This window comes from Dipodomys merriami, unplaced genomic scaffold (genome assembly GCF_024711535.1).
Source record: "Dipodomys merriami isolate MVZ:Mamm:240054 unplaced genomic scaffold, mDipMer1.0.p SCAF_8, whole genome shotgun sequence".
In the NCBI taxonomy this organism is placed as follows: Eukaryota; Metazoa; Chordata; class Mammalia; order Rodentia; family Heteromyidae; genus Dipodomys; species Dipodomys merriami.
Window position 1 is genome coordinate 31,815,866 of NW_027206401.1, and position 25,508 is coordinate 31,841,373.

Here is a 25,508-nt window from a genome sequence, read left to right on the forward strand (position 1 = left end):
AATTAATCTAACTGATTGATTGGAGACTGATGTTTAAGCTTTGCCAGGAAGCAGCAGCTCTGGTAAGAATTAGAAAGCTCAGCATGTAATTAGGAAGCTTAGACAATTATTGCTATTCAAATATTGATATTTTGTCAAATAAACCTTAAAAATGACTTTAATAGAGCAACTACAAAAATTCACCCCACAATCCTACAAAAGATTTAAATGGCTGTACCTTCTCAAATGGCCTTTTATATAAAAGCTACAGGAAATAATTGGTATTCTGTCTTTCTTGAAACATTTCCTTGAAACATTGTACCAGATTACAGTAACATTAGTCTTAAATGAATACTGAGAATTATATGGATAATAAAAACATGGGGAAAAATAACCACATACTTAAGGGAAAATTTTTCTATCTCATTCAGAAAAACTAAATGAGATTGTGTGTGTGTGTGTGTGTGTGTGTGTGTGTGTGTGTGTGTGTGTGTGTGTGTGTGTGTGTGTGTGTGTGTGTGTGTGTGTGTGTGTGTGTGTGTGTGTGTGTGTGTGTGTGTGTACACGCTGGAATCAAATCCAGAGTCTCACACATACTAAGCATGTGCTAGACCACTAAGCCATATCCCCAGTTCTGGGTGAATTATTTTAAAATTACTTTTAAGGAAGTAATTTTAAAAATCCATTAACAAAAATAAGTTATATAAATACATTTTGCTTCAAATATGTCCTCTAAAAATGATGTGATATTTGAACATTGCTAACACTGAGAAGATGCTGCCACAATCCACTGGTGTTTTACCATCTCAGTGGTCCTATAAGATAGAAATATACAAAGTAACTAAATATCAAGAAAAATTAAATAATAATAATGCATAAAATGTAATCTATATCAGTGGCCAAATTGAAGAATGTACAACATAGGAAAAATGAGGGAAGGAAAGATTTATGTGGATTAATAGATAAAGAAAATAACAGAGTGGAGACTAGAAATGAACTTTCAAGAATGGATATGATTTTTAGATTTGACAGCATTTCAGACTACTAACACCTGATTGCATGGTTTTTTACCTCTAAATCTACAGAAATAAATGGAATTTTTATTGTTACTAACTACACTATATATATATAAGTATGTAGATATATAGATGTATATTATATATAACATATATATGTTATATATATATATGTTTTATATATATATACATATATATAAAACATTTTAGCCAAGGAAGGACCATGTATATGATTGAGATCCCACCAGATTATATCAATTAGCTATCTTAGTTTGTGCAAGTATACTTCATGATGTTCAGGAAATGATGAAATCATTGATGCATTCCAGTATGTGTCCCTGTTGTTAAGCAACTCATGACGTATGTTTACATAGGTCTTATGAAGAGCAAAAATATATGTTAACAGATGATTAGCCCTTTCCCAAGACTAAGCAAAACACTCAATCCCACACCTCCTAAAAGAAACAGGATCTAAAGAACACTGCCAGTTACAATGAGTTAGAAAAAAAGCAATTATAATAAAAAAAATTAAAAACTAAGTTGGGACATCCAGTAAATGGACTCATTTTACTGAGGGAGCAGCAGAAGGACAGGAAGGACAGAGAAGGAAGAAGTCAAGAAAGCTCCATCATACCTTAGCTCATTCCTGTCCCTGAGACCCATCCTATCACTGAGAGAGAGCAATAACTTGGAATAAATTCATACTTGCTGGCAGAAAAAGAAGCTACTAAACCAGGCCCTGGTGATTCAATCTCTTAATGCTAAATACTTGGGAGACAGAATGGGAAGAATGCCAGCTCAGGCAGAAAACTAAGTAAGACCCCCCTTTTTCTAACCCATTGCTGGGAGTCTGAGACTGGGAGGATCACAATGACAGGCCAGCCATCACTGAAAAGTCCACCTATAGGGAAGCTAAGCTCCACAAGGTGGCCCACGCAAAATGACAGGAAGCCTATGGTAAGTGGACTGTGTAGCTCAGGCAGGTGTGCAGGTAGGAAGTAAGGCCCTATCCTTAAACTAACCAGTGAATGAGAGGGCTAGAAGTGTGGAGCAATGATAACACACGAGGCTAGCAAGTACAAGGCTCTGAGTTTAAACTCTTACTATCATCACACAGAGAGGAAGAAAAAGCTACTTTATGAGCCGTATAGAGGCTTGAAGATAAACAGCTTCTAGGAGAGCAAGCACTAAGAGAAAGATCTAAAAGGAAAGAAGCTTTCTATGTTTGTATAAAAAAAAAAAAAAAATTACATGAGAAAATGCTTACAAAACACCTAACAGTGAGTAGGAACTCAATAGAAAGAAGGTACACAATGGATATTTCTTTTTCTCATTTACTTTTAAGGATGTCAGAGAGACACTGTATTTTTTTTTGGGGGGGGGGTATATTCCAAAGGGAGGAACACATATGCAGGATCAAAACAGAAACAGAATGGGGGAAATGAATGCACCAACCTGTTAGTCACAGGGGAGACAAGCATGCGGATTAACAACCATGAATCATGTGCTATAAAGACATTTGAACTGGATACAAAGAGAACACAGGAAAAGTACTTAACTCCTTGGGTCAGGTCAGAGCAAGCTATCAAGAGAGGCTGGTATTATCCTGATGCTTAGCCTTGAAGTCCTGTACACAGAACTTTGTATACTGAGCAAAGACAGCATAAGCAAAGCCTCCAAGTAATTCTACCTGAAATAATCCTCATTCATCACTTGTGTGCCTCTCAGCCCAAAGTACTTTTGTTTATATCTGGCTCTACTTCTTACCAAAGCCCATTTCTTTGAGGCTGGCCTTCTCCCTTCATCTTATTTTACATATCTCAAGAGCCTGGGGCTAACTCTCTAATAACTTCCACTTTAAATTTAAATTTCTAAGTCTACTGGTTAAATTTAAAGTTAAGAACTTTAAATTTCTAAGTCTACTGATACAAGCTATCTCTCTGGGCACTGGGTAAGTGTTAGAAGAACAGCCACCTACACAGTGTAATCTTTTAATATACTGGGCACATTTCTGTAACTAAACCTAACTTACACATAACACATCTGGTTAAAGATACAGAATGATGAAACTGAGTCGACTCAATAAGGAGGCATATAACAGTAATTCCCAAATGAAGTTAGAACTTTTATAGTCCTAGGAAATCTAAAGGTTAACTGTAATAAGATCATGATTTGACAGTTTGTTCTAAAAAACAAGACATGGATCCTGACTTGCTAGGGGATAATGTATTATTGGCCTTTGAAACATATGCATAGTGGAAGATCTTCACTCCAATATTCAGATCCTTCCAGAGTCCATGAGTTAGAAAGAAGAGCCAAAAGCTAAAAACCCACAGAATTTAAAAGCAGATCTGAGTGGGGAGAAAGAAATGGGAAGCAGTATAACTATCTACATACACTCCTTCTAAAACTGTCTAAATGGTCCAAAGACCCTAAAAAATGTTTTGTACAAAGAATAGCGACCTCATGTGGAGCCAGTACTGCAGGTTTTCAGTAGACTGGCTGTGGACAACAGAATTACTGTCTGCACTGCCCTCTGGCGGCCACTAGAAATCTACTTTCACACCTTTCTAAAATTTTTTTCTAGAGAGGCCTTATTTATTCTACTGGGCTTTATTTCCTCCTCATTAAATATACCAACACTGTAATTATGTACAACTTAGACTTTGTTACATTTAATAGTATGCTTTAAAACTGACCTCAGCTTAGCTTAAAATTTTCTCTCAGATACCTTTTCATGAAATTTTTCTCCATTGATTTTTTCCCATTTTTTATTTTGAAAAAAATTCAAACCTAGTGAGACAATAAAACAGTACAATGTATATCCATATACTGTTCCTCTATATTCATTAAATTTGGATATTTTGATGCATTTCTTTTCTTCCTGCCTTCCTCCTCATAAAACTTTTTTCTTCTGACCCATTAGAAATGAATGCAGATATCTTAACACATTACCCCCTAGAAACCTCAACTGTATTTCTAAAACTAAGAATGACCCCAATATTCATAATACCATTGATACAATAATGAGATACAATTCATGTTCAAATTTCCCCCGTGTCCATACAATATCCTCTGTAACTAGGTTTTTAAAACAAGAATCGAACTGAGGTTCCAGTATTGCATTTGACTACTATGTCATTTTTCATACCTTTTAATCTAGAATAGTCCCCTCCTTAACCTTGGTTTTCTGTTGATGTCTTGCATTCACTTGAGCATTTACTAGTGAAGGCCTCCTAAGGGTCAAGCACTAGGCTAGCGACATGGGGAGTAAAGGTAAACTAGAAGATGTATTTTGGTACTAGTATTTTATGGGTTGGGTCAGAAAAGGGAATAATAAATTTAATTACTTTTGTTTGAGCAATAAATGGAGCCACTTAGCAACAGAGAGATGATTGAAAAAGAGCCCAGTTCACAAGATGTCCATGAGATAAATGACTCTGAAACTCAGGAGAGAGACTTCAGGTGGTGCCATTAGCACATACCTACACTTGAAGCCAGAGGACTGAGTTACACACTCTAGGGATGATGAAGGAATAACAGATAATAAAGACAAAAATCAAGACCCAAGCTGGGCGCTAGTGGCTCATGCCTGTAATCCTAGCTACTCAGAAGGCTGAGCTCTGAGGATCATGGTTCAGAGCCAGCCCAGGCAGAAATGTCAGTGAGACTCTCATCTCCAATTAATCACCAGAAAACTGATAGTAGCACTGTAGCTCAATTGGTAGAGCACTGGCCTTGAGCTGAAGAGCTGAGGGACAGCACCCAGGCCGAGAGTTCAAGCCCCGCAACCAACAACAACAACAAAAAATCAAGACCCAAGAAACCACCCTGAGGAGCCCTATTACTGAGAAGCTGAATTTGGAGACACAAGTAGCTGAGAAGCTGAGAGGAACAGCCAGTGAACACAGGTCAGACTCTGAAGCAATGGGAGAGAAGACTGGCTAGAAAAGGATGGAGGACACACAGCTGGCTACACCAACTGTACTAAGAAGCTTCCAAGCACCTGACAACAGATGCTTATGAGTGGCATTTTTGTGGCATTCTCAGTAACAAGTGGGGCCTAAATGCACTACAGAGCTGGTTAAAGAGCAAATGGGGTAATTCCAGATAATGGTGGAAGAGTGAACCCTTTTTTTCCTCTCAAGCATGTTATTAAAACCATTTTTGTGTTTCTTATAGAAACAAGGACAGAGACTGAAGGAGAGAAGCAAAATTACAGTGATAATCATAGCCATAATGGTAACCTGAAACTGAAAAGAGTGCTCAACAAAGCTGAGTCCTCCAGTGACAGTAGAGATATAAAGAAGCAATCCAATTTACACACACACACACACACACACACACACACACACACACACACACACACACACACACACACACACACACACACACACACACACACACACACACACACACACACACACACACACACACACACACCAAAAGCTTCAAAAGGCATAGAAATTGTTGGCACCTGATAGTCTGGACTATCCTGAAGAAGATAAAAAGAAAGTAGCACAAAAAAGAAGAAAGAAGTTTCTGAAGAAGAAAAATCAAATCTTCAAACTAAAGATCAAGAACATGTACCATTAGGAACTCTGAGGAACCACACTGGAAAACATGGACATATGCCTTCAAATTTATAGAGAAGATTTATTTTAACCTTACAAGGCAGCATAAGGACTTTTGAAACATGTAAAAGTTTAAACAATTATTTTCCATGACACTTTCTCAGGAAACAACTGAGAGAAGTGCTCCACCAAAACAATGGTATAAATCAAGAAACAGAAATGGATATGGTCCAGGAAAACAGGAAAATAGTGAGAAAGAGGAAACATCATGATGGTGAAGAGGGTCCAGGATGGCAACTGTGCTGCAGCCTGGGAAACAGCCAGCCCAGACCTGATCCGCTGTTTCTAGATGAAAGCTGAACAATTCCTATGATTTGTGAGTGAGTTTAAAAAAAAGCTTTACATATCTGGGGGAATCTAAGGCTAGGTTTCTAATAAATTCATAGTAAGGACTGTGGATTTAGGAAGAAGGAAAGTATGAAATACTAGCAGTCTAAAGTAGTCGTAGGCCCATAGTAATGAAGAGAAATAAAATGTCAAGACAACAAGGAAAGAAATACAACAGCTACGGGAACGTGAGAGATCCCCATAAGCCAGGCATTCATCAGTGCCACCATGTATTTCATGCAAACAGATGCTTAAGAACCAACACTGAGCAGGACGCCGGTGGCTCATGCCTGTAATCCTAGCCACTCAGGAGGCTGAGATCTGAGGATCGCGTTCAAAGCCAGGCCAGGCAGGAAAGTCTGTGAGACTCTTACCTCCAATAAACCACTAGAAAACCGGAAGTGGTGCTGTAGCTCAAGAGCGCTCGCCTTGAGCTGACGAGCACAGGGACAGCACCCAAACCCAGAGTTCAAGCCTCACGACCAATCAAAAAAAAAAAAAAGAAACAACACTGATGGAGACAGTTTATAGATATTTTGAGGGAGTTAAGATGTTATAGATACTTATAGATACTTTGGCAGGAGTTAAGATGAATTAGAATACTAAAAGAAAAACCATATAACAAGACATTGAAACAGAAAATAACCCAAGCACACTCTTTTTTTTTTTTGGTTGGTTGTGGGTCTTGAACTCTGGGCCTGGGCACTGTCCCTCAGCTCTTCAGCTCAAGGCAAGCGCTCTACCACTTCTAGTTTTCTGGTGGTTTTATTGGAGATAGGAGTCTCACGGTCTCTCCTGCCCAGGCTGGCTTTGAACCGCGATCCTCAGATCTCAGCCTTCTGAGTAGCTAGGATTACAGGAGTGAACCACCAGCGCCCGGCGCAAGCACACTCTTCTTAAAGTTAAGTGCCAAAAGGAATAGGCTAAAATTTTTCTTTTAAGAAAAGCTTAAAATTTCAGTATGAGGCTTTAACAGCAGTGTCTTAGAATAAAAATGAATGTGTTTTTAAAATATATACTAAGAATCCAAAAGAAATACAATAGAAATTCCACTTAATGGAAATTCAGTATCTACTAACATAATTATTTCCTTTTATAATGACAGGCTAATTAATCACTCATTCACTAGCAATCTGAGGGAAGATAATCAGACTTCTTGAAAGGGAAGAAAGTTTAGGTTGTATGACAGCTTCAATTAATGTTAAACTTCACTTGAACTTTTAGACTAAATGCATTATTTTTAAAGAACATCCTGAAGTTATTTCTCAGTCTAACAGTACTGCAGGCCTGTCACCTACTTCAGTCAAGCAATCCCAACAATGGAAGACACAATCCAGGGCCAGGAAGTACATCTCAGCCTAAAGGGATATCCAAGTCTACCTGGCAGAGATTCAGTACTGCAGTCATAGGATAGCTTCAAATGTGTTGTAGAATAAAGTGCCCACAACCGTCTAAACCTGCAACTCTCTTCCACTCCATATCCTTTGGTTCCCTGCTCCACTCCCTTAGCCAACCACATGTTGTATGGTTTTCTCTTTCCTCATAACACAAACCAAAACTAAGTAAGTAAGGTATATTCCTCATGGTGGGGCTCTATTTATTTTACTCTACTTTGCATGGTCTGCCAGGTGGGTAACTTCCATAAATCATTTTGGAATATGGCAGTAAATACACACACACACACACACACACACACATACACTTCTGAGCTCTAAGAGTAAAGATTATCCTAACACACACACACACACACACACACACACACACACACACACACACACACACACACACACACACACACACACACACTTCTGAGCTCTAAGAGTAAAGATTATCCTAACTTTTTCCCTTACAAAGCACACTTTCAGGCAGCCCTTGTCTGTTTGGCATATAAAATGGCTACTTACTGCAATGCTAAGATACCTTCCCCTTTTGTGGGTTAAAAAAAAATACATCTAAGGATATACTACTTTATCTGTGGCTCTGGTTACTAATACTTCCCCATCTGTCATGAAGCTTTTGACTAATTTACATTTACAGTTTCTAAATGCTTCATATTAGAAAAAAAAAAAAAGTTAAGTCAAGGATCTGCCTGTGAAACCAGAGAAAGATAAACCATATGCTATGATCTAAATATTAGCGATGCCTTCCCCCATTCATAGACTGAAATCTAATCCCTGAGGCAACAGTATTAAGTTGTAAGGAGGTATAAAGTCACAGGAAAAAATCCCTGCTGAATGGAATTGATAACGATTATTAAAAGGGACTGAGGGAGTCAATCCAGCCCTTAACCATGTGAGGGCGTTCACCAGACCCTAACCTGTGAGAGCCTTCATTCTTAACTTCCCAGACTCTAAAATTTTGAGAATATGTGCTTACTGCCCAGTTCATGGCACTGTGATTACAGCATCCCAAATGAATTAAAACACTGATTGATCCAAAATTCTTAAGAAAAAAATAATAAGCCTAAGAGAAGAAACTGATTAACTAGGAAACAAATAGTGGTGAATATTAAGCCAAAAGTTAGGTTTTTTTCAAATTATTAAAAGGATCAATAACTAAATAAGAAAGAACACAAAATACCACCAGACTCAAAGAAACATAGGTCCCATGGTTTCCCTTATCTGCAATAACTAATATATGTCTAGGACAAGCAGAAGAGGACAAAAGCTATATACGTATGACCATACAACCTGATGCTAAGAGAAATGAACCCCAAGATAGGGACACAAGAGATTTTATCTTTCTTGTTGTTCTTTTTAATGTACATATAATGTACTATGTGATTTTTTTTTTGTCTCTTTGTATGTTCTTCCCCCACGGTATAACCCCTGTTGTCACTGTATTTGATTCCGGTGTCCTGCATCTTCTATATACATTTTTCTAATTTGGGGAGGGGAAGGGAAATAACAAAATGCTGAAATAAGGATACAGGATGACTCATTGTAACAATGAGATGTACAAGACACTAGTTGAAAATGAACTTTACAACTTTGCAAGGTCGGGGAGGAGTTGGGGAGGTAGGGAGGAAAGGGATAGTAGGGGAAAAACAAAGGAGGAGGTAACAAGGCTCGATAAGAAATGTATTCATTACCTTGCTCATGTAACTATAACCCCTCTGGACAGCATCTTTACAAAAATATTTTTTTTAAAGAACACAAAATACCAAAGGGCTAAGGATGTAACTCATAAGAACATAAGCCTATTATGCTGAAAACTCTATGGCTCCATCATTACAAAAACAGGAATGGAAGAGGGAAATCCTACAAATATATTTAAAAAAAGAGAATATTAAGAACAATTGGATGGCAGCAAGTTCAACAACTGAGAAGAAATGGACTTGACAAAACATAATCTATGTAAACTAATTCAAGATCCACTGAAAATCTATGTAGCCCTGCATCTGTTCTAGAAATAGATTTATTATCATAAAACTTCAAATCCAAATGTTTCACTAGTGAATTCCAACAAACACTGAAAAAATATCAATCTTATATAATCACTTTCAGGAAATAAACGGAATATTTCTCAACTAAGTTTATAAGGAGTTAGTCTTACGGAAAAATAGCACAAAGACGTTAAAGAAAATGATAATATGGTCATATCTAGTTTCCTTACTTCTTAGGACTCTTATAGCAGATGGCCCTCAGTCTGATCCATGCATATGAATGGAAATATCCTAAAATTGAAAATATACTAAACCTAAAGTCAAAAATCTGGACAAAATATCAGCACATATTCTAGTAAACAATTATAAGGCATGGCTATGTAGGGTATATTCCTAAAATTCAAGTCTTAACATTTGAAAAAGAATAAATGTAATTGACTATAGGAAGCAAATAAAGGAAATGACATATACAGATGAAGGAAAAAGAAATGATAACCAGGCACAGAGGCTAATGCCTATAATCCTCCTTACTTAGTAGACAAAGACTGAGAGAATTGCAGTCAGAGACTATCAGGCAGTCTCCAGACAACCCAAGGAAAAAGCTGGAAAGACCTATGTTCAACCAATAAAAGCTAAGTACAGTGGGCTCATGTCACTTTGCAGAAAGAGTAAACAGCAAGATTTCAGTCCAGGCAAAAAGTGAGACCCTATTAAAAAAATAATACTAACAAAAGTAAAAAGGGTTGTGATGTGGCTCAAGTGGTAGAGCCCCTGCCTATGCAAGCAGAGGCTCTGAATTCAAACTTCAATAAAACAAACAATAAAAATCCTATACTAGTTACTATGCTCATGATCACAACCTAATACAAATTATTTTTCCATTAATAACATATATTGTGTTATAATTGTTAATATGATTGTTTGCCTTTTTGTATGTTATCCCTAAAATTTTGAGCTTATGACTCAAAGCTTTTTTTCTACATATATATTTTTAAGTCACAATTTTTTTTTTAAGAAAAGGAAAGAAAAGGGCTGGGAAGGTGGCTCAGTGGTAGAGTGCTTGCCTCACATGCTGGAGGCCCTGGGTTCGATTCCTCAGCACCACATAAGCAAAAAAAGCCAGAAGTGGTGCTGTGGTTCAAATGGTAGGGCATTAGCCTTGAGCTGAACTGCTGAGGGACACAGTGCCCAGGCCCAGAGTCCAGCCCTCATGACCAACAAAAAAATAAAAGAAAGAAAAGAAAAGGAAAGAAAAAGAAATCCCTACTTAACTAATAAGAAACTAGGTTCAGAGTTTCAATGCAGCAGATGGCTGCCCAACTGCAGCATTCCCTGTAAGGAAAGGGGTTAGCCCAGCCAAGTAACTGATTGTCTTTGTAACTTGTCCACCAGAGGCTGAGAGACTGTCAAGCTGATTCTCCAAGTGTGTATGCTGTTTGGGGCAGCACTGGGGAGGTCCTCAAGCCTACATCTTGTTTCTACTTTCCCAGAGGCTGCTGAATTTCCATCCTCCAGTAATTGTACACAATGGGCCCTTGAGTCCTTTCATCTTTAAGTTGGCCAGAGTTGGTTTCCATTACTTAAGTGCATGAAAAGGGGAAATGTCTGAGTTCTAGAATACAGAACTCTTCGTTAAACCCTCTTAGCCAGCATTTATTGATCACCAACTGTTTGAAAGTTAACATATCAGAGCTGTGATGCCAGGACCAATTTTAACCAAGAATAAGACACAGTAAGGTTTATGATCCTCAATAAATGTTTACTGAATTGATGTTAAATTTGGGAGACCACTGATGATTTCTGGGCAGAAAATGATTATACTACAAATAATGCTTTAGAAAGAGCACTAACACCACCGCTTCAGAAATATTCAGTTTCCTGAACATTCTTCTTCTGTTTCTAACTAGACATTAACCAGCACATTTTACAAAAATACAAAGTTTTGTTCCAATGTAAAAATGGCTCAGTGTGTTAAATAATTTCATCCTCTGGTCTGGATCCAATTATCTCAGAACTAACAATTCTACACTCTGTATTATAACTGAGAAACTCAAGCTAAGTGATTTCTTGTTAGTCCTCCAGAGAGGACAACCTAAATTTCACTGAATGAATGTTCCTTATAAGACATTCTCCCACACACCTTAGAAAAGCTATACTATATAAACTTTGTTTTCTCAACAGAGAAATGACAAAGTATGAAGTTTTCCATAAACACCATTACCTAAATTGGGGAACTTAATCATTAAAAAAAAAATTAGAAAGCCTGCTACTTTGCTATTTACATGGCCGTATGAAGTAATACTTGTAAAAACTAATTTTTAAAATTAAATGCCATGTTGAAAAAGTCAAGTGAAAAGAAAAAAAATGACACCCAAACTAGCAAAACGAAGATACGCTTTTTCTTTTATTTCCTTAGAGGAAATAAGAGAGAGAAAACCAAAGAAATCAGCAATAAGTGTACAATAAGTAATTCGCAAGAATCACAACGATGGACTAGGAAAACAGAAAAGGTCTGGGGGTTTATTTCATGCCCCTGTCTGTAGAATAACTAGTGAACTCAAGAAACTTTCAGACTTTTGAAAGCAGAGAGGGGAGGGGAGGGACAGACAGAGACAGAGACAGAGAGGGGATGGGGGAGGAAGAGGAAGAGGGAGGGGGAGGAGAGGGAGAGAGGGAGAGATCCGACAACTAACTCACCGCGAAGCTCGTGAGCACCTGTTTGCAGGTGTGCTCACAGGACCTAGAAGTGCAAGCCTGAGCTTGAAAACGCAGCTTGACCCTAGCTGCGAAAACACCGCGAGCCGAGGCCCCACCCCCGGGGGAAGCCTGGACAGAGGGAGAGCAGGTGGGGTGCGGCCTCGGCCCTGGGACCCCCACCCACGCGGGGGTGCGGCCTCGGCCCTGGAACCCCACACGAGCGGCCGCAAACCCCTCCCGCCGCGCGCCGCCCCCGCCGGTACTCACTGCTCGGGTCTCGTACAGAACCAGCTTCTGCACCGAGCTGATGATGGGGGCCGCGGCCGTGGGCATGGCGGGGGCCACAGGGGGCCCCACAAGAGGGCGCTAGGCCGCGGCCCAGGCGGTGGCAGCTGTCGCCCCGCCCCTAAGAGGCAGCGAGAAGACACCTCAGATTCTTCAGAACCCTCAAACCCCGCACACCAGCTCCAACTGAGAAACTCGCTGCCTTCACTTAAGCTGTCCAGGCCACCCGCAGGCGCTCAGGCGTTTCCGGATTCCTCGCCCCGCCCTCCGACAAGCCCCGCCCAGGAACGAAGGGGCGGAACTGGAGGGCATACCATCGAGAGCTTAGTGTAGAGAGGCTCTCAAGACCTGCGTACTGCTGGGGAAGGAAGCCGGCGGCGCCATGTTTGTTGAGGGCGAGAAAAAAATGCGGGTGGAGAAAAACCTGAGAATTCGTTTTCTAGTTCCGCTCGTCCCGAAGGAAAAAAGGGGGGAATATTTAGGATTGGGTTGCTCCTCTTGAAGCAGCTTCCCCATGGTGCAGAATACACCTGTTCCTAGGCAGCTCTTTGTCTTCCCTTGCATTCGACTTCTGCCATATATTCAACTTCTGGCAGAAGTTGAATATCTGTTTGTATGTATGTATGTATGTATATAATATATGTATGTATTTCTTCCCTTGCATTCAACTTCTGCCATATATAATACATATTATATATTATATATACATACATTCAACTTATATACATTCAACTTCTGGCATATATTATATATTACATATAATATGTAATATATGGCAGAAGTTGAATGTATACATATATGAATGTATCTATATATACATATAGATACATACATATATGTATCTCTATATATAGATACATATATTCCCCCCTAGAAACTTGCAATCTGGCTGTCCTTCACTGAGTATCTGTAGTTTCTCCCATCCTCCTTTCGTTGCATACTTTATTCTTAGGAGAGTCTTAGTGTATAATGACTGTATGATCCAAGACATTTTTCTTAATTATCTCAGTATAGAAAGGTTGGAGTTTTCCACGTTTTGTGCGTAAGACTAACCATCTGTAAATTCTAAAATAGGACTAGTGCAAAGGGAGAGGAGGGTGGTGGGAGCCATTTAATGTACAGGGACATAAATGGACAACGCATCATCACTTTCCACACTTATGCAAAGAGTCTATAATGCCTATGCATACACAATTAGATACAACAGCAAATTATTTCGAATAAAAATGCACAGTGAATGGCAGCCCCGCCTGCTGAGGCCCCGCCCTCGGGGAACCTGCGCTCAGCCGGCGGGTTTCCACAGCAACCGCCCAACAGATCCCAGAGCCTGTGCTGGTGGCCGCTGAGGGGTCCGCTGGGGACAGGTGAGTGAAAGAACGCGTTACCCGGTGCCAGGGCGGTGTTGCCCGCCGCCCGGAGGGACTTGTTACTTGACCTGCCTTTGCACAGAATCTCACTTTCTGCAGAGACTCCCCCCCCCCCCGCCCTTTGCCAGTTACTTTTCTTGCAAGATCTTTTTACTTGCAAGATCTTTTCATGAAACTCCCTACCCCTCCCCTCTCCACCACCCCCCTTTTTGTTCTGAGGTTTGAGTGCTTGTTACATAAATCCACTTTCAAAGACTAATGTGAGATGTCCTGGAGTGGCGACTAACCTAACTAAGGAAAAGTATTGGGTTTCCCAGAATGCCTGTAAACCTCAGAATCCGCCACTAGAGAGGTCTCAACAGCAAAAAGTAATAAACATGTAATAATAATAATAATAATAATAATACTTTTTGGTTTGCCGGCCCTGGGACTTGAACTCGGCTTAGATGCTGTCCCTGAGCATTTTTCCCCCCAAGCTAGCGCACCACCATTTAAGCCACAGAGCCACTTCCAACTTTTTCTGTGTAGTATATTGGAGTTAAGAATCTCACACACTTTCCTGTGTGAGCTGGCTTCGAACCAAGATCCTCAGATCTCCCGTTCTTGAGTAGCCAGGCTTATGAGGATGATCCACCAGCACCCGGCTCAAAACAAAATTTTTTAATTAACACATAATAAAATGTTATTTGAAGATTCGGAATTGAGAGATTACAAACTTTCTAAAATAAATATATAGTATTGATTCTTTTATAAAAGACCTACTTTGTTACTGATTCACTCTAGCAAATACCATGAATTAAAAACTTAGTTTTTATAGATAAATGTTTAAAATTGTGGCTTATGGGCTTACAAACCTACTTAATAGCTCGGAATAACAAAACATTTCCGAAAATATTTCTGAATATATTCTTATAAGCGTAAGTATTACAAAGTGAATATGTGTAAAAACTACTTTTGGATTTTTCTACATATATTTAACCAGCATTACCTAAAATGTGAAAATATGACAGGTGCCAGTGGCTCACCATCTGGAATCCTAGTGCTCAAGAGTCTGAGATCTGAGGCTCCGGGTTAAAAGCCGGCTCAGGCAAGAAAACTCATGAGATCCTTATCTCCATATTACTACCCAAAAAAGTGAACCTGTGGCTCAAGTAGTAGAGGGCTAGCATTGAACAAAAAAGCTCAGAGAAGGCCGGGAAGGTGGCTCAGTGGTAGAGTGCTTACCTTGTATGCATGAGGCCCTGGGTTCGATTTCTCAGCACCACATAAGCAAAAAAGAAAAAAAAAACGGAAGTGGCGCTATGGCTCAAGTGGTAGAGCGCTAGCCTTGAGCTGAAGAGCTGAGGGACAGCGCCCAGGCCCAGAGTTCAGGCCCACGACCAGACCAAAAAAATAAAATAAAAGCTCAGGGACAGTGTCCAGGTCCTGAGTTCAAGCCTCAGGACCAGCACACAAACACACAAAAAGAAAAACAACAACAAAAACAGGGCAAATATGACTCCAATAGAGTTAGCAAGCATTTTTTCTATTTCTGGTAAAATTTATATACACATATGTACATATAACAGACTTAGCTTTAATTTGATCTTCCATACAGGACACATATTAAATGTTCATATTTGTACATATTTTCTTCTTAGTCCTTTGGAAGCATAGTCTTTTGAGCTCTTTTTGATGCAAGACATAGGTTAGATTTTCTCTCTCAGACTAAGGGCCTATTATTATTTTAATAGGTGAATTTAACTTATTTGCAGCTACTGACAAAACCCATGTATTTCATGATATGAAATTGCTTATGAAGTAATACAGCTCTCCCTAGCCTGTCTGCTCCAACCAAATTAGGCACTTAAATAATTTGATTTTTTTCTTATTGTAGTATTGCATATCATGACTTCTCAAGAGAATACAGAAGAACTTCCTTTTGCAGATATATTTGATGAAGATGAAACTGAAAGGGATTTTTTACTTTCCAAACCTGTTTGTTTTATTATATTTGGGAAACCAGTAAGTTATCTTTTCTCTTATTTATTATAATTTTATTTTTAATGAAAGTATGTTAATTTGTTGAATATCCAATAGATCTTCATTTGAAATTTAATATAATATTTGTTTAAATTTATAACTTTCTTAAAACTCCAGTTAAAAGGGAAATTGGATTGTATTTATATTTGTTTTTAAATGGAAAATTTAACATATCAGAACATTGCACAAGGATACCAACAGTTTGAAATCTAAAGTGACATCAGACAAATTTCATCTAAGACTTTCTTAGAAATTTGCTGTGAATCTAGATTTTTGAAGACATGACACTATTAAGATGAGTTGTTTCTATTAATAACTGAAGACACTATGGGGAACCCTCAGTCTTAACTTACTGTATACTAGAGGACCAAGTATATTATTTTTCTAAAAACAGGGAAAAATCAACAGTTAACAGAATGATTACTTTTCTAGACAGTTCTAATAAAGACCCCTAGGTAAAAGCCATTTTCAACCAATCAAAAATAATTGGCAATCAAAGGAATGAAATATCATAATGGTATAGTTTCATAATTTGAGGTATAACACTCCTGATTTTATCAATTTTAATTTTTTTATTCAGCTCACATTAGGAGGTGTAAGCAAGAATTGGAGAAAATAAAGTGCTAAGTATATAGGGCTTACTTTCACTTTTATAGGAAAATGGTTATATAACAATAACCATCAACAGATGGGATATGTGCTTCCCTAAAAAGTTACTGTTCTATTTGATTTTAATTGACATTTCTCTTTTTAAGGGAGTTGGCAAGACAACCTTAGCTCAACACTTGGCCCAGGCATGGAAATGTATTCGTGTTGAAGGTAAGTATTTCATCTTTTCCTCTCAAACTTTTATTGTAAAACCTTCAGATATGCATAAAATGGAAATGATTGTGCAGTGAATATCCATCTACCCAAGTTCTCACCACCTAGAGCACTTAATTAACACTGTGTTATATTTGTTTTATCAGAGCTCTCTATCAACCCTGTGAATATTCATTAACCTTTTAAAAGCATCAGTGCAATCAGGTTTTGCTCGTCTTTTTTTTTTTTTTTTTTGGTAGGTTGCAGAGCTTGAACTCAGGGCCTGGGTGCTGTTTCTAAGCCTCTTTGTGTTCAAGGTTAATGCTCTACCACTTGAGTCACAGCACCACTTCCAGTTTTTGAGTGGTTAATTGGAGTTGAGTCTCCTGGGGACTTTTCTGCCCCAGCTGGCTTCAAACCACAGTCCTCAGATCTCAGCCTCCTAAATAACTAGGATTACAAATGTAAGCCACCAGCATCCAGCTGTTTTGCTCATATTTTAGTCCTATTTTTGTTCATAGAATTTAGGAATGTTTATTTAACATCTCTGATTCCATAATTACTGTCTCCAATTCTCTGATTTTGTAATTTAGAACTATGGTGTGTGTGTGTGTGTGTGTGTGTGTGTGTGTGTGTGTGTGTGTGTGTGTGTGTGTGTGTGTGTGTGTGTGTTGAGTGTCTTATCAAAGATGAGAGGGAACTTTCATTGCTTTTCCTGGGAAGATTTTCCAAAATTTAATTATCTTCAATAATAAATGGTACCTTTTACTTGTAAATTTCTTTCTATGCAACATATATAAGGCAACATGTTATACATACATGCATGCATATGTACATATGTATATGTGTGCATACACATAATATTCACTACTTTAAATCAGTAAGGTTATTTCCTAATAGAAAATAAAGAATGAAAAAATCATAAAAGAAGAAATAACTAATACAAGGGCTGGGAATGTGGATTGGTGGTAGAGTGAATTCTGGACCTGGGAGCTGTCCCTGAGCCCTTTTGCTCAAGGATAGAACTGTATCATTTGAGCCACAGTGCCACTTCCTCTTTTTAATATCAGTTTTGGGGCTTGAACTCAGAGCCTGCGCACTGTCCCTGAGCTTCTTTTGCTCAAGGAGAACACTCTATCATTTGAGCCATAACGCCACTTCTGGCTTTTTCTGTGTATGTGGTACTGAGGAATCAAACCCAGGGTTCCATGCATGATAGGCAAGCACTAAGCCACATTCCCAGCCCCCATTTTTTTTTTTTTGAGAGGCTAGTTGGAGATAAGACTCTCACAGTACTTTTCTGCTCAGGCTGGCTTCAAACCTTAGTTCTCAGAGCTCAGCCTCCTGAGTAGCTAGGATTACAGTTGTGATCATTTTATCGTTATTTAATGTGTATTTTTTGTACTGTTAGTATAACTGGTTATAAAAGGATCTGCACTACTAATACAAGTATATACTTCACAGGATATTTTGCAATTTACAAATCACTGTCATATATACTTCAATTTATCCTATATTATGCAGAGCACATACTTTCAAGCAACAGAGATGTTTAGGGTGGTAACTCTACCAAGAGTCTTCAGCTAGTGGAATGACAGAAACAAGTTTTCTATGCAGCACCTACTTTGTTTAGGCTTGAATAACACTAATACACAAAAAAGAAGTAATATACAAATGTTCATCTTTGCTCTTAATTATAAGACTCGGGACATGTTCCTTATTTTCCAATCCCAATTCAGTTTATGTTCATGTTTTTAATTCATGCTTTAGCTTTACCAGTATTAGAAGAACACATTGCTGGTGAAACGGAATCAGGAATTATGGTGAGCAAATCTAAATTTTAAAAATTACCACAATTAGGAAACAAAAGCTCTCTCTCCCAGATCTACCACGCAGTAATGTACAATGTCTGTGCTTATTCTTAGTTGCAATCGATGCTAGTCAGCGGTTACAGCATTCCAGATGAAATTATCATAAAGCTAATGATAGAGAAGCTCAACTCCACAGAAGTCTCTCATTTTGGTACGTGGTATGTTCATATCCCATCAGAGATATCTACTACAGAGATCATTATCACATCATTATCATATCAGAGATAACTACAGGGATGCCTCTTCCTTGTGCCTTCCAACTAAAATATCAGTTTCATTGTCAGTTGAGTTTAGATGATTTGTTTGTTGATACGCTTTATAATCCAGAGTCCACTTGTGCTCAAAAGGAAAACTTAAATTTATATGATCCAATCTTACTTAGATTGTGTTATCTGATGAAAGTCTTAAAAATGTTTGGCGTTCATCTAGTAGTGCTTGCAGCCTCTGTTGCCTGCTTCTGCCTTCAGTTAACACTGAGTCTTGTTGATGATTTGGTTTCTCTGCATTAATCCTCAATTGTAAGATTACAATGCTACCAACTTGCCTCTGCCTCAGATATTGACAGACTTCAGCCTTCTCATTCAGTCCACTTTCTGACTTTGGACTCGAAAAGTCTTCCTCTACTCAAATAGATGCTAAGAAAGAGCTGTGGATATATAATTTTGCCATACATAGATCACTGAAGTCTGACTCAAAGAAAATGACTCTTAAGACATTTTTAAAAGAAAGGAAGAAGTTTAAATATGGACCTTGGGAGAAAATCATCCACCTGATTTGTGGAATTTTGTAATCTTTCCTTTTACTACTTCTATGGCCCATTGGTCAGTCAAAAATATATTATTTAGTCTCTATGTGCTTGAACATTTCTGTAGTCTGTCTTACTGTCGATTTTATTCTCTTTTTAGTCTCTCTTTAATTTTATTCTCTTTCAGTCTGATCTATAGCAGAAGTTATTTCAGTTTACTTGTACTGAGAATTGCTTTATGTCCTTGAGAATTGCTTTATGTCCTAAAATACGATCTATTTTGAAGAAAGTTCCATGAGCACTTGCAGTTTTTGGATGGATACTCTGCAGATGTTTGTGAAGTTCATTTAATTGGTAGAGCCATTTAATTCTGAAGTTTTGGGGTTTTTTCTGGATAATCCATTGGTAAGATAGACACTATTGCTCTACGGGGTCTACTCATCCTTTTTAGTATTTGTTTTATGAAAGTGAGCACACCAATTTGTGTATGTTTACCATGCCCTTTGCTGCCTGAGCTCTCTGCTGTTTAAACTTTTCAGCAGATCCATGTGAGACCCTCTTTTTCTCCACAGTCACTTCTAGTTTTCTTTGTCTCTCTCTTTAAATGTTATTCTTTGTTGAAGAAACTGGTTAACTGTGTGTAGTTTTTTACATTCTGAGTTTGACTAATGGCATCTCCTGATATAATTTAATATACCTATGCCCTTAGTATTCACTGTACACTGATATCTGCCCTGTGAGCTGGCACTGCAAAATGGTAGAAATGATATCTTAAGTCTGAGGGTCACATTTTCAATGTGCCCTTCCTGTAGGATGCATAACTGGTTTATTAAAGGTTCAAGTGGAGACAGGGTTTGGATTCCTTTCTTCCTAGTCTCTCCTACCCATCCCATAGCATTTCCAAAGGAGTTTTGGGGTTGTTGTTGTTGTTTTTAATACTATCACCTTGCTAAACACAGTTTGAAAACCTGTGCTCAAATTCCCATGATAGATTTGATATTTGGTCTTAGCAAGACCAAAAGTTTTGGTCTTAGCAAATAGGCTGGTTGATGTGACTGAAGTTAAAGGGTTTTTTTTGCCAGTCATGGAGCCTGAACTCTGGGCCTGGGTCCTGTCCCTCAGCTCTTCAGCTCAAAGCTAGTGCTCTACCACTAGAGCCACAGCACCACTTCTGGCTTTTTCTGCTTTATGTGATGTGGAGGAATGGAACCTAGGGCCTCATGCATTCAAGGCAAGCGCTCTACCACTGAGCCACTTTCCCAGGCCGAGTTAAAGGTATTTTAAACTAGGGTACTGAGTCAGAGGTGAAGTGAGGCTGAATGAAACTGTGTTGCTAGGAGCACCGTACAGTGTTACCAGTCAATCTTTTTTTTTTTCCTGTACCAAAGCCCATTTATTCTTTGAGACTGTCATTAAGAAGGATCTACACAGCCTTTTCACTTACAATCCATTGTGCTATTTTGGCCTTAAAAAAAAATCAATTTCTGGAAACCATATGTTCACCTAAGAAGAGAAGACAGAGTGAGTGCCTGGGCATGCAGACTCCCTGTTCTGTTTTTCCTACTGAATTCTGGAAACACTCATTTTCCTCAGTGAATGATGGACAGCCTCGGGCTAGGCCCCTCCGACCCCCAGATGTATCTTATTGTGAATGGTTCTTACAAGTCAATAGTCACCAGCATACTATGCCAGGTTGGCCTGAAGTCTGATAGGTACCAGGTCTGGCTGGGCACAAAGCTACCTAACATACTTATCACCTTGATCTGAAAGCAATAACCATTTACTTACAGTTTTAGAGAAATAACGAATGCCTCTTCCTTTTTACTGTGCCAAGAAATAGAGTCAAAGTAAGAGCGTGAGCTGGACCAGTTGATAACCACTGAGTAGGAATCTGGACAGTCTTTCAGTTTTCGAGTGGTTGGGGTGATGATAGGCTGGACCATTACCTACAAAGTACTACTCTGCCTAGGCACAGTCTTCCAGTAAGGACTTGTACCAGCCCCCCCCCCCCCCCGCCCGCCATTCCTTTATCTTCACAGGAGATAATGGTCTCAAAAGGTTTTGATAATGGTCTCAAAAAATGATATGGGACAGTAATGAAATCCTTATCTATGTTTCCATCCTCACACATTTCTGGAATTGGAGAAGTACTTATTGAAGATTGCTTATGACTGGATACAAGTTTCCAAAATTCAAATTTTCACTTAAATTGTACTATCAGTTGTTGTCTTTAAAGTGACAGGCTCAAGCTGGGAATGTGGCTTAGTGGTAGAGTGCTTTTCTTGCATACATCAAGTCCTGGGTTCAATTCCTCAGAACCACATGAACAGAAAAAGCCAGAAGTGGTACTGTGGTTTAAGTGGTAGAGTACTCGCCTTGAGCAAAAGAAGCTCAGGGACAGTGCCCAGGCTGTGAGTTCAAGCCACAGGACTGGTAAAAAATAAAAAAATAAAAATAAATAAAGTGACAGGCCCACTTCATTTATTTATTTTTTAATGAACACCTTCTCAAACAGCCAAGCCATGGTAATAACATAGTTTGTCAATTGTCTTTCCAAGAAAATAAATGTTCTATAAAAATTGCAGAAAAATACATTAAAGGTCTTTAATTCCCACAGTAAGAAAGTATCAAAATAATAATAATTATTATTACTTTGTTGTAAAAGTACTGTACAGAGGAGTTATAGTTACATAAGTAAGGTAATGAGTACATTTCTTGTTGAATATTGTTACCCACTCCTATGTCTTTTTCCCACTATCCCTTCTCCTCCCCCCACCTCCCTGCCAAAGTTGTACAGTTCATTTCCAACATAGTGTCTTGTGAGTATTATTGTTGCATTGGGTCATCCTTTGTCCTTGTTTCACCATTTTGTTATTCCCCTTCACTTCCCCAAATAAGATAAAAATGTATACAAGATTCAGGGTACTAGAACAGTGATAAACCAAAGGGAAAAAGAGAAAAGAAATAAAAATAAGTACAGTGATAACAACAAGGTCAACAACCAAAAAAAATAAGAGGTATCAAAATTAAAGGAATATATTGAGAAAATTAATATAAGGATGAATTTGAGTAGGAGATTTTGGCTTCTAGGTGGGAATGCAAGCCATTAAATGTGCTGAGGCAAAAATCATACGGTTAGTACATGGATGTTTTATTACTCTTGTTAACTGACATAAATATTACATGTATTCTATCATGAAATTATATGGCATGCAACTTATATAATATGCCTATCATTCATCATATGGGTTAAAAGAATTACATTAACTTCTCTTCCTGAGGACCTCATCTGTCTAAAATAAATTGAATATGGAATTTCTAAAGATGTCTTTTCTCACCCCAATGAAATTTATTATCAGCAAAACATTGTTCATAGTTTTCCTTCATGTGGCAACTGTTAATTTAAAATTTCTAACACAGTTTCATGGTCTTTATCAATGTTCATTACGAACTAGATAATAGTTCATAAAGTAATAATAAAATAAATCTATGTTCTCAGATACCAATAGTGTTATAAATTACAGAAATTATAATTTATTCTACAGGCTATGTTATCACAGAAATCCCAACACTGGCGCAGGATTCTATATCTACTTTGCAGCAAATGGAATTAGTTAAAAATTTAAAAATGAAACCTGATATAATAATCAATATTAAGGTAAGGATATTAGTTATTTTTCTAGCATATAAAACCTTTCTTTTTTATAGTACTTAAAATCAAGGAATATTTTCAATTTTTTAAAATAGTAATGGAGGCAGTAATTTATGCATCAACCATGGAGACTGTTATATTTTTTTCATATTTCTACACTTTTACACCTGCAGTTCTATCCACATGAAATACTTCCTTACTTGTTTCACCAAGCTTCACCGTAGCTATTGTTTGAAATTTAGTTCAGACATCTCTCATCAGAACTTTCCATGGAAACCCCCTGCCCACTTCTCTCTCTTCTTCTCCATCCCACCTAACCACAGAAGAGCTAAATGCTGCTTCTCTGAAGATCATTCATGTTACTCTCTTCTCTCTTATCACTCACATCACTAATATCATCTGTTTTCTTCCTAAACTTTGTTACTTAAAGGTAGAAACCATGACTTAACTCATTATCAAGTACCAGACTGCAGGGTACCTAGTGACTAATACATTTACCAGTTAAATAAATCGAAAGAAAAATTATTCTGGGACAGAAATGTTAAAGAAAGCTGTATGGAGCTGAGGCTGGGTCTTTTATTATCTATTCGAATCTGATCACATTTAGAAACCTCTGTTTCCTCTACAAAGATGAGAATAGTTGCTGGGTTTGTGCTAGGAATTCAGTAAGGAAATGTCGAGTTGTGTGAAAAAGAATGAATAGTTTTAACATTCAGACCCTACCTTGTTCTCTCAGAGGGTTTATGAAAGCTCAGAATATATCAGACATTTCTCAGCTCAGATGCTGATGACCATTAGAATGCAACAGTCAGCTATGAGAAAGAAGAGACCTTGTAGTGCTGAGTAGGTGAGAATCTGTAGCTCCAACCACTGCCCATAACCAGGAACCAATCGAAATCCTGAGCAAACTTGAGGATTTCACACATAAAAGAATGTGTTCCTAATTGAAAGAGAAGATTATCTCAATTAACTTGAGACCAAATATAAAGTCGAAGTCGAGGAAAATATAGATTAAATAAATAAAAAATCAAAAGCTGGTAGAGAGAGAGTATACAGATCTTAGACTAAAATCCCTAAATACTTATTAAATTTGAATCCAAATTTTGTTATAATATGACTTGTTTTATCAAAACATTTTCAGTGCAAAGGCAAGCCATACCTCTAGAAAAACTAAACTCCCATTAGAAATGAGAGGAATATGAGACTGCTTGATGTAATGAATGAAAGTCCTTCAAACATTCATGTCAGAAATGGGCTAGTGAGAATGCCATGCTGTTTCACTGTGCTTGCAGAGTTCCAATGCAATCAGAGAAGTTGGGTAAGACACAGCCCAGTGAAATACACATTTCTCTAATGGTTTGGCTTTATTTGTGAGAAAAGCCTGGAATTTCCAGAGCAGTATTTCTTAGCGTGGGCTCTTTGAGAACTTGAGCATCCATAAGCCCCCTGAAATTATATACAAAATTTCTGGTGTATTTGTATTTTTAAGAAATCATATCCCCTATCCACATTGAGATGGTATGAAGAATCACAAAATGAACAAGGAAAGTTCCTCCATTGCTCGTTTCACAAAATTGATTGTCATCAGAATCACTAAGAATATTTGTTTAGTTTTCTGTTTTGGGGTTTGGGGTTTGAGAAGGGTTTATTTCTGTTTTTGAGACTGGATCTCACTATTTAGCCAAGCTGACCTTAAACTTAGGATGCTATGTCTCAGCTTCTTCAATTCTGAGATTATAGATATGTGCCACCACACTCAGGATGCTTGTGTGTGTGTGTTGTATGTGCCAGCGCATGTGCGTGCATGTGTGTATGCCCCGTGTCAATCCTAGGACATAAACTCAGGGCCTAGGTGCTGTCTCTTAGATTTTTAAAGCTAGTACTCTACCACTTGAGCCACAGCTCCACTCTAACCATTTGGTATTTAAATGAAGAGATAAATGGGCTTTCCTGCCTGGGCTGGCTCTTAATCTTGATCCTCAGATCTCTGCCTCCTGAGTAACTAGGATTACAAGTGTGAGCTATAAGTGCTTAGTGCAGGATGCTTTTTAAATAGCTAAGGTATCCAATCTTAATAAACTACAAAGGAGAGCAGAAATTTCTAACAAGCTCTCCTGATAAGTAATATACAATTGTACCCTAACTGCCATAAGGTATCATCCAGTGTATTTAATACTACAAAACAGCATTTATACCCCAAAGCATTATTATTAATTAATACAGTGCCCGGAGAGTACAGACATAGATCAGAAGGACTCTATACGATATTGTGGTCTCCCAACTGGCTTTAGTCACAACATTAGATTTCTTATTTTTAAAGGGTTAGTTGTAAATTGAATGAAATTGGATGTAAGAGTGCACTTCAAGACAAGAAATTTATTTGTAGACTTTAGTTTTGTCTTTCCTTACTATATGGACTCAATTTCTTATTTCTAAAAGTTAAAGGTTATATTTTTAGAATAGATGATTTCAGGTCCTATTCCTGACAGACATTTTATGAAGTACTTTGCCAAGAAATCTATAAATAATAAAAATTTGCAAATAGACAAGATTAATATTTTGTTGGAAATATGGATATTCCCCAGTTTCCTTTATTCCTAGCTTTATACATGTTAGAATCCTCATGGAAAGGTTATTGGCTAAACTGACTTCCTGTTCTCTTTTTCTACTCCTTCTCCCATTCTTCGAACAGAATGAATTCTTTCTTCAACTTACAATTTCAATTTT

The 25,508-nt window shown here is 38.0% G+C and overlaps 2 protein-coding genes across 10 annotated transcripts in view; one reads left to right on the forward strand and one right to left on the reverse strand.

Moving 5' to 3' along the window:
• Positions 1-12,576, reverse strand: part of Fig4 (FIG4 phosphoinositide 5-phosphatase) — a 116,149-nt gene extending 103,573 nt beyond the window's left edge. For all 3 annotated transcript variants that reach the window (XM_070010869.1, XM_070010867.1, XM_070010866.1), the window contains exon 1: positions 12,306-12,576. In XM_070010869.1, coding sequence (XP_069866970.1) covers positions 12,306-12,371 — 66 coding nt within the window. In that variant the 5' untranslated portion in view covers positions 12,372-12,576. The remainder of the gene's footprint in view (positions 1-12,305) is intronic.
• An 892-nt stretch (positions 12,577-13,468) lies between these two features.
• Positions 13,469-25,508, forward strand: part of Ak9 (adenylate kinase 9) — an 88,753-nt gene continuing 76,713 nt past the window's right edge. For 4 of the 7 annotated variants that reach the window (XM_070010278.1, XM_070010283.1, XM_070010282.1 and 1 more), the window contains exons 1-6: positions 13,471-13,687; positions 15,567-15,694; positions 16,468-16,531; positions 18,284-18,336; positions 18,439-18,535; positions 22,675-22,787. In XM_070010278.1, the coding sequence (XP_069866379.1) occupies positions 13,561-13,687; positions 15,567-15,694; positions 16,468-16,531; positions 18,284-18,336; positions 18,439-18,535; positions 22,675-22,787 (582 nt within the window). In that variant the 5' untranslated portion in view covers positions 13,471-13,560. Of the gene's footprint in view, positions 13,688-15,566; positions 15,695-16,467; positions 16,532-18,283; positions 18,337-18,438; positions 18,536-22,674; positions 22,788-25,508 lie in introns of all 7 variants that reach the window. The other 3 variants (XM_070010284.1, XM_070010281.1, XM_070010285.1) reach the window with 2 other exon arrangements.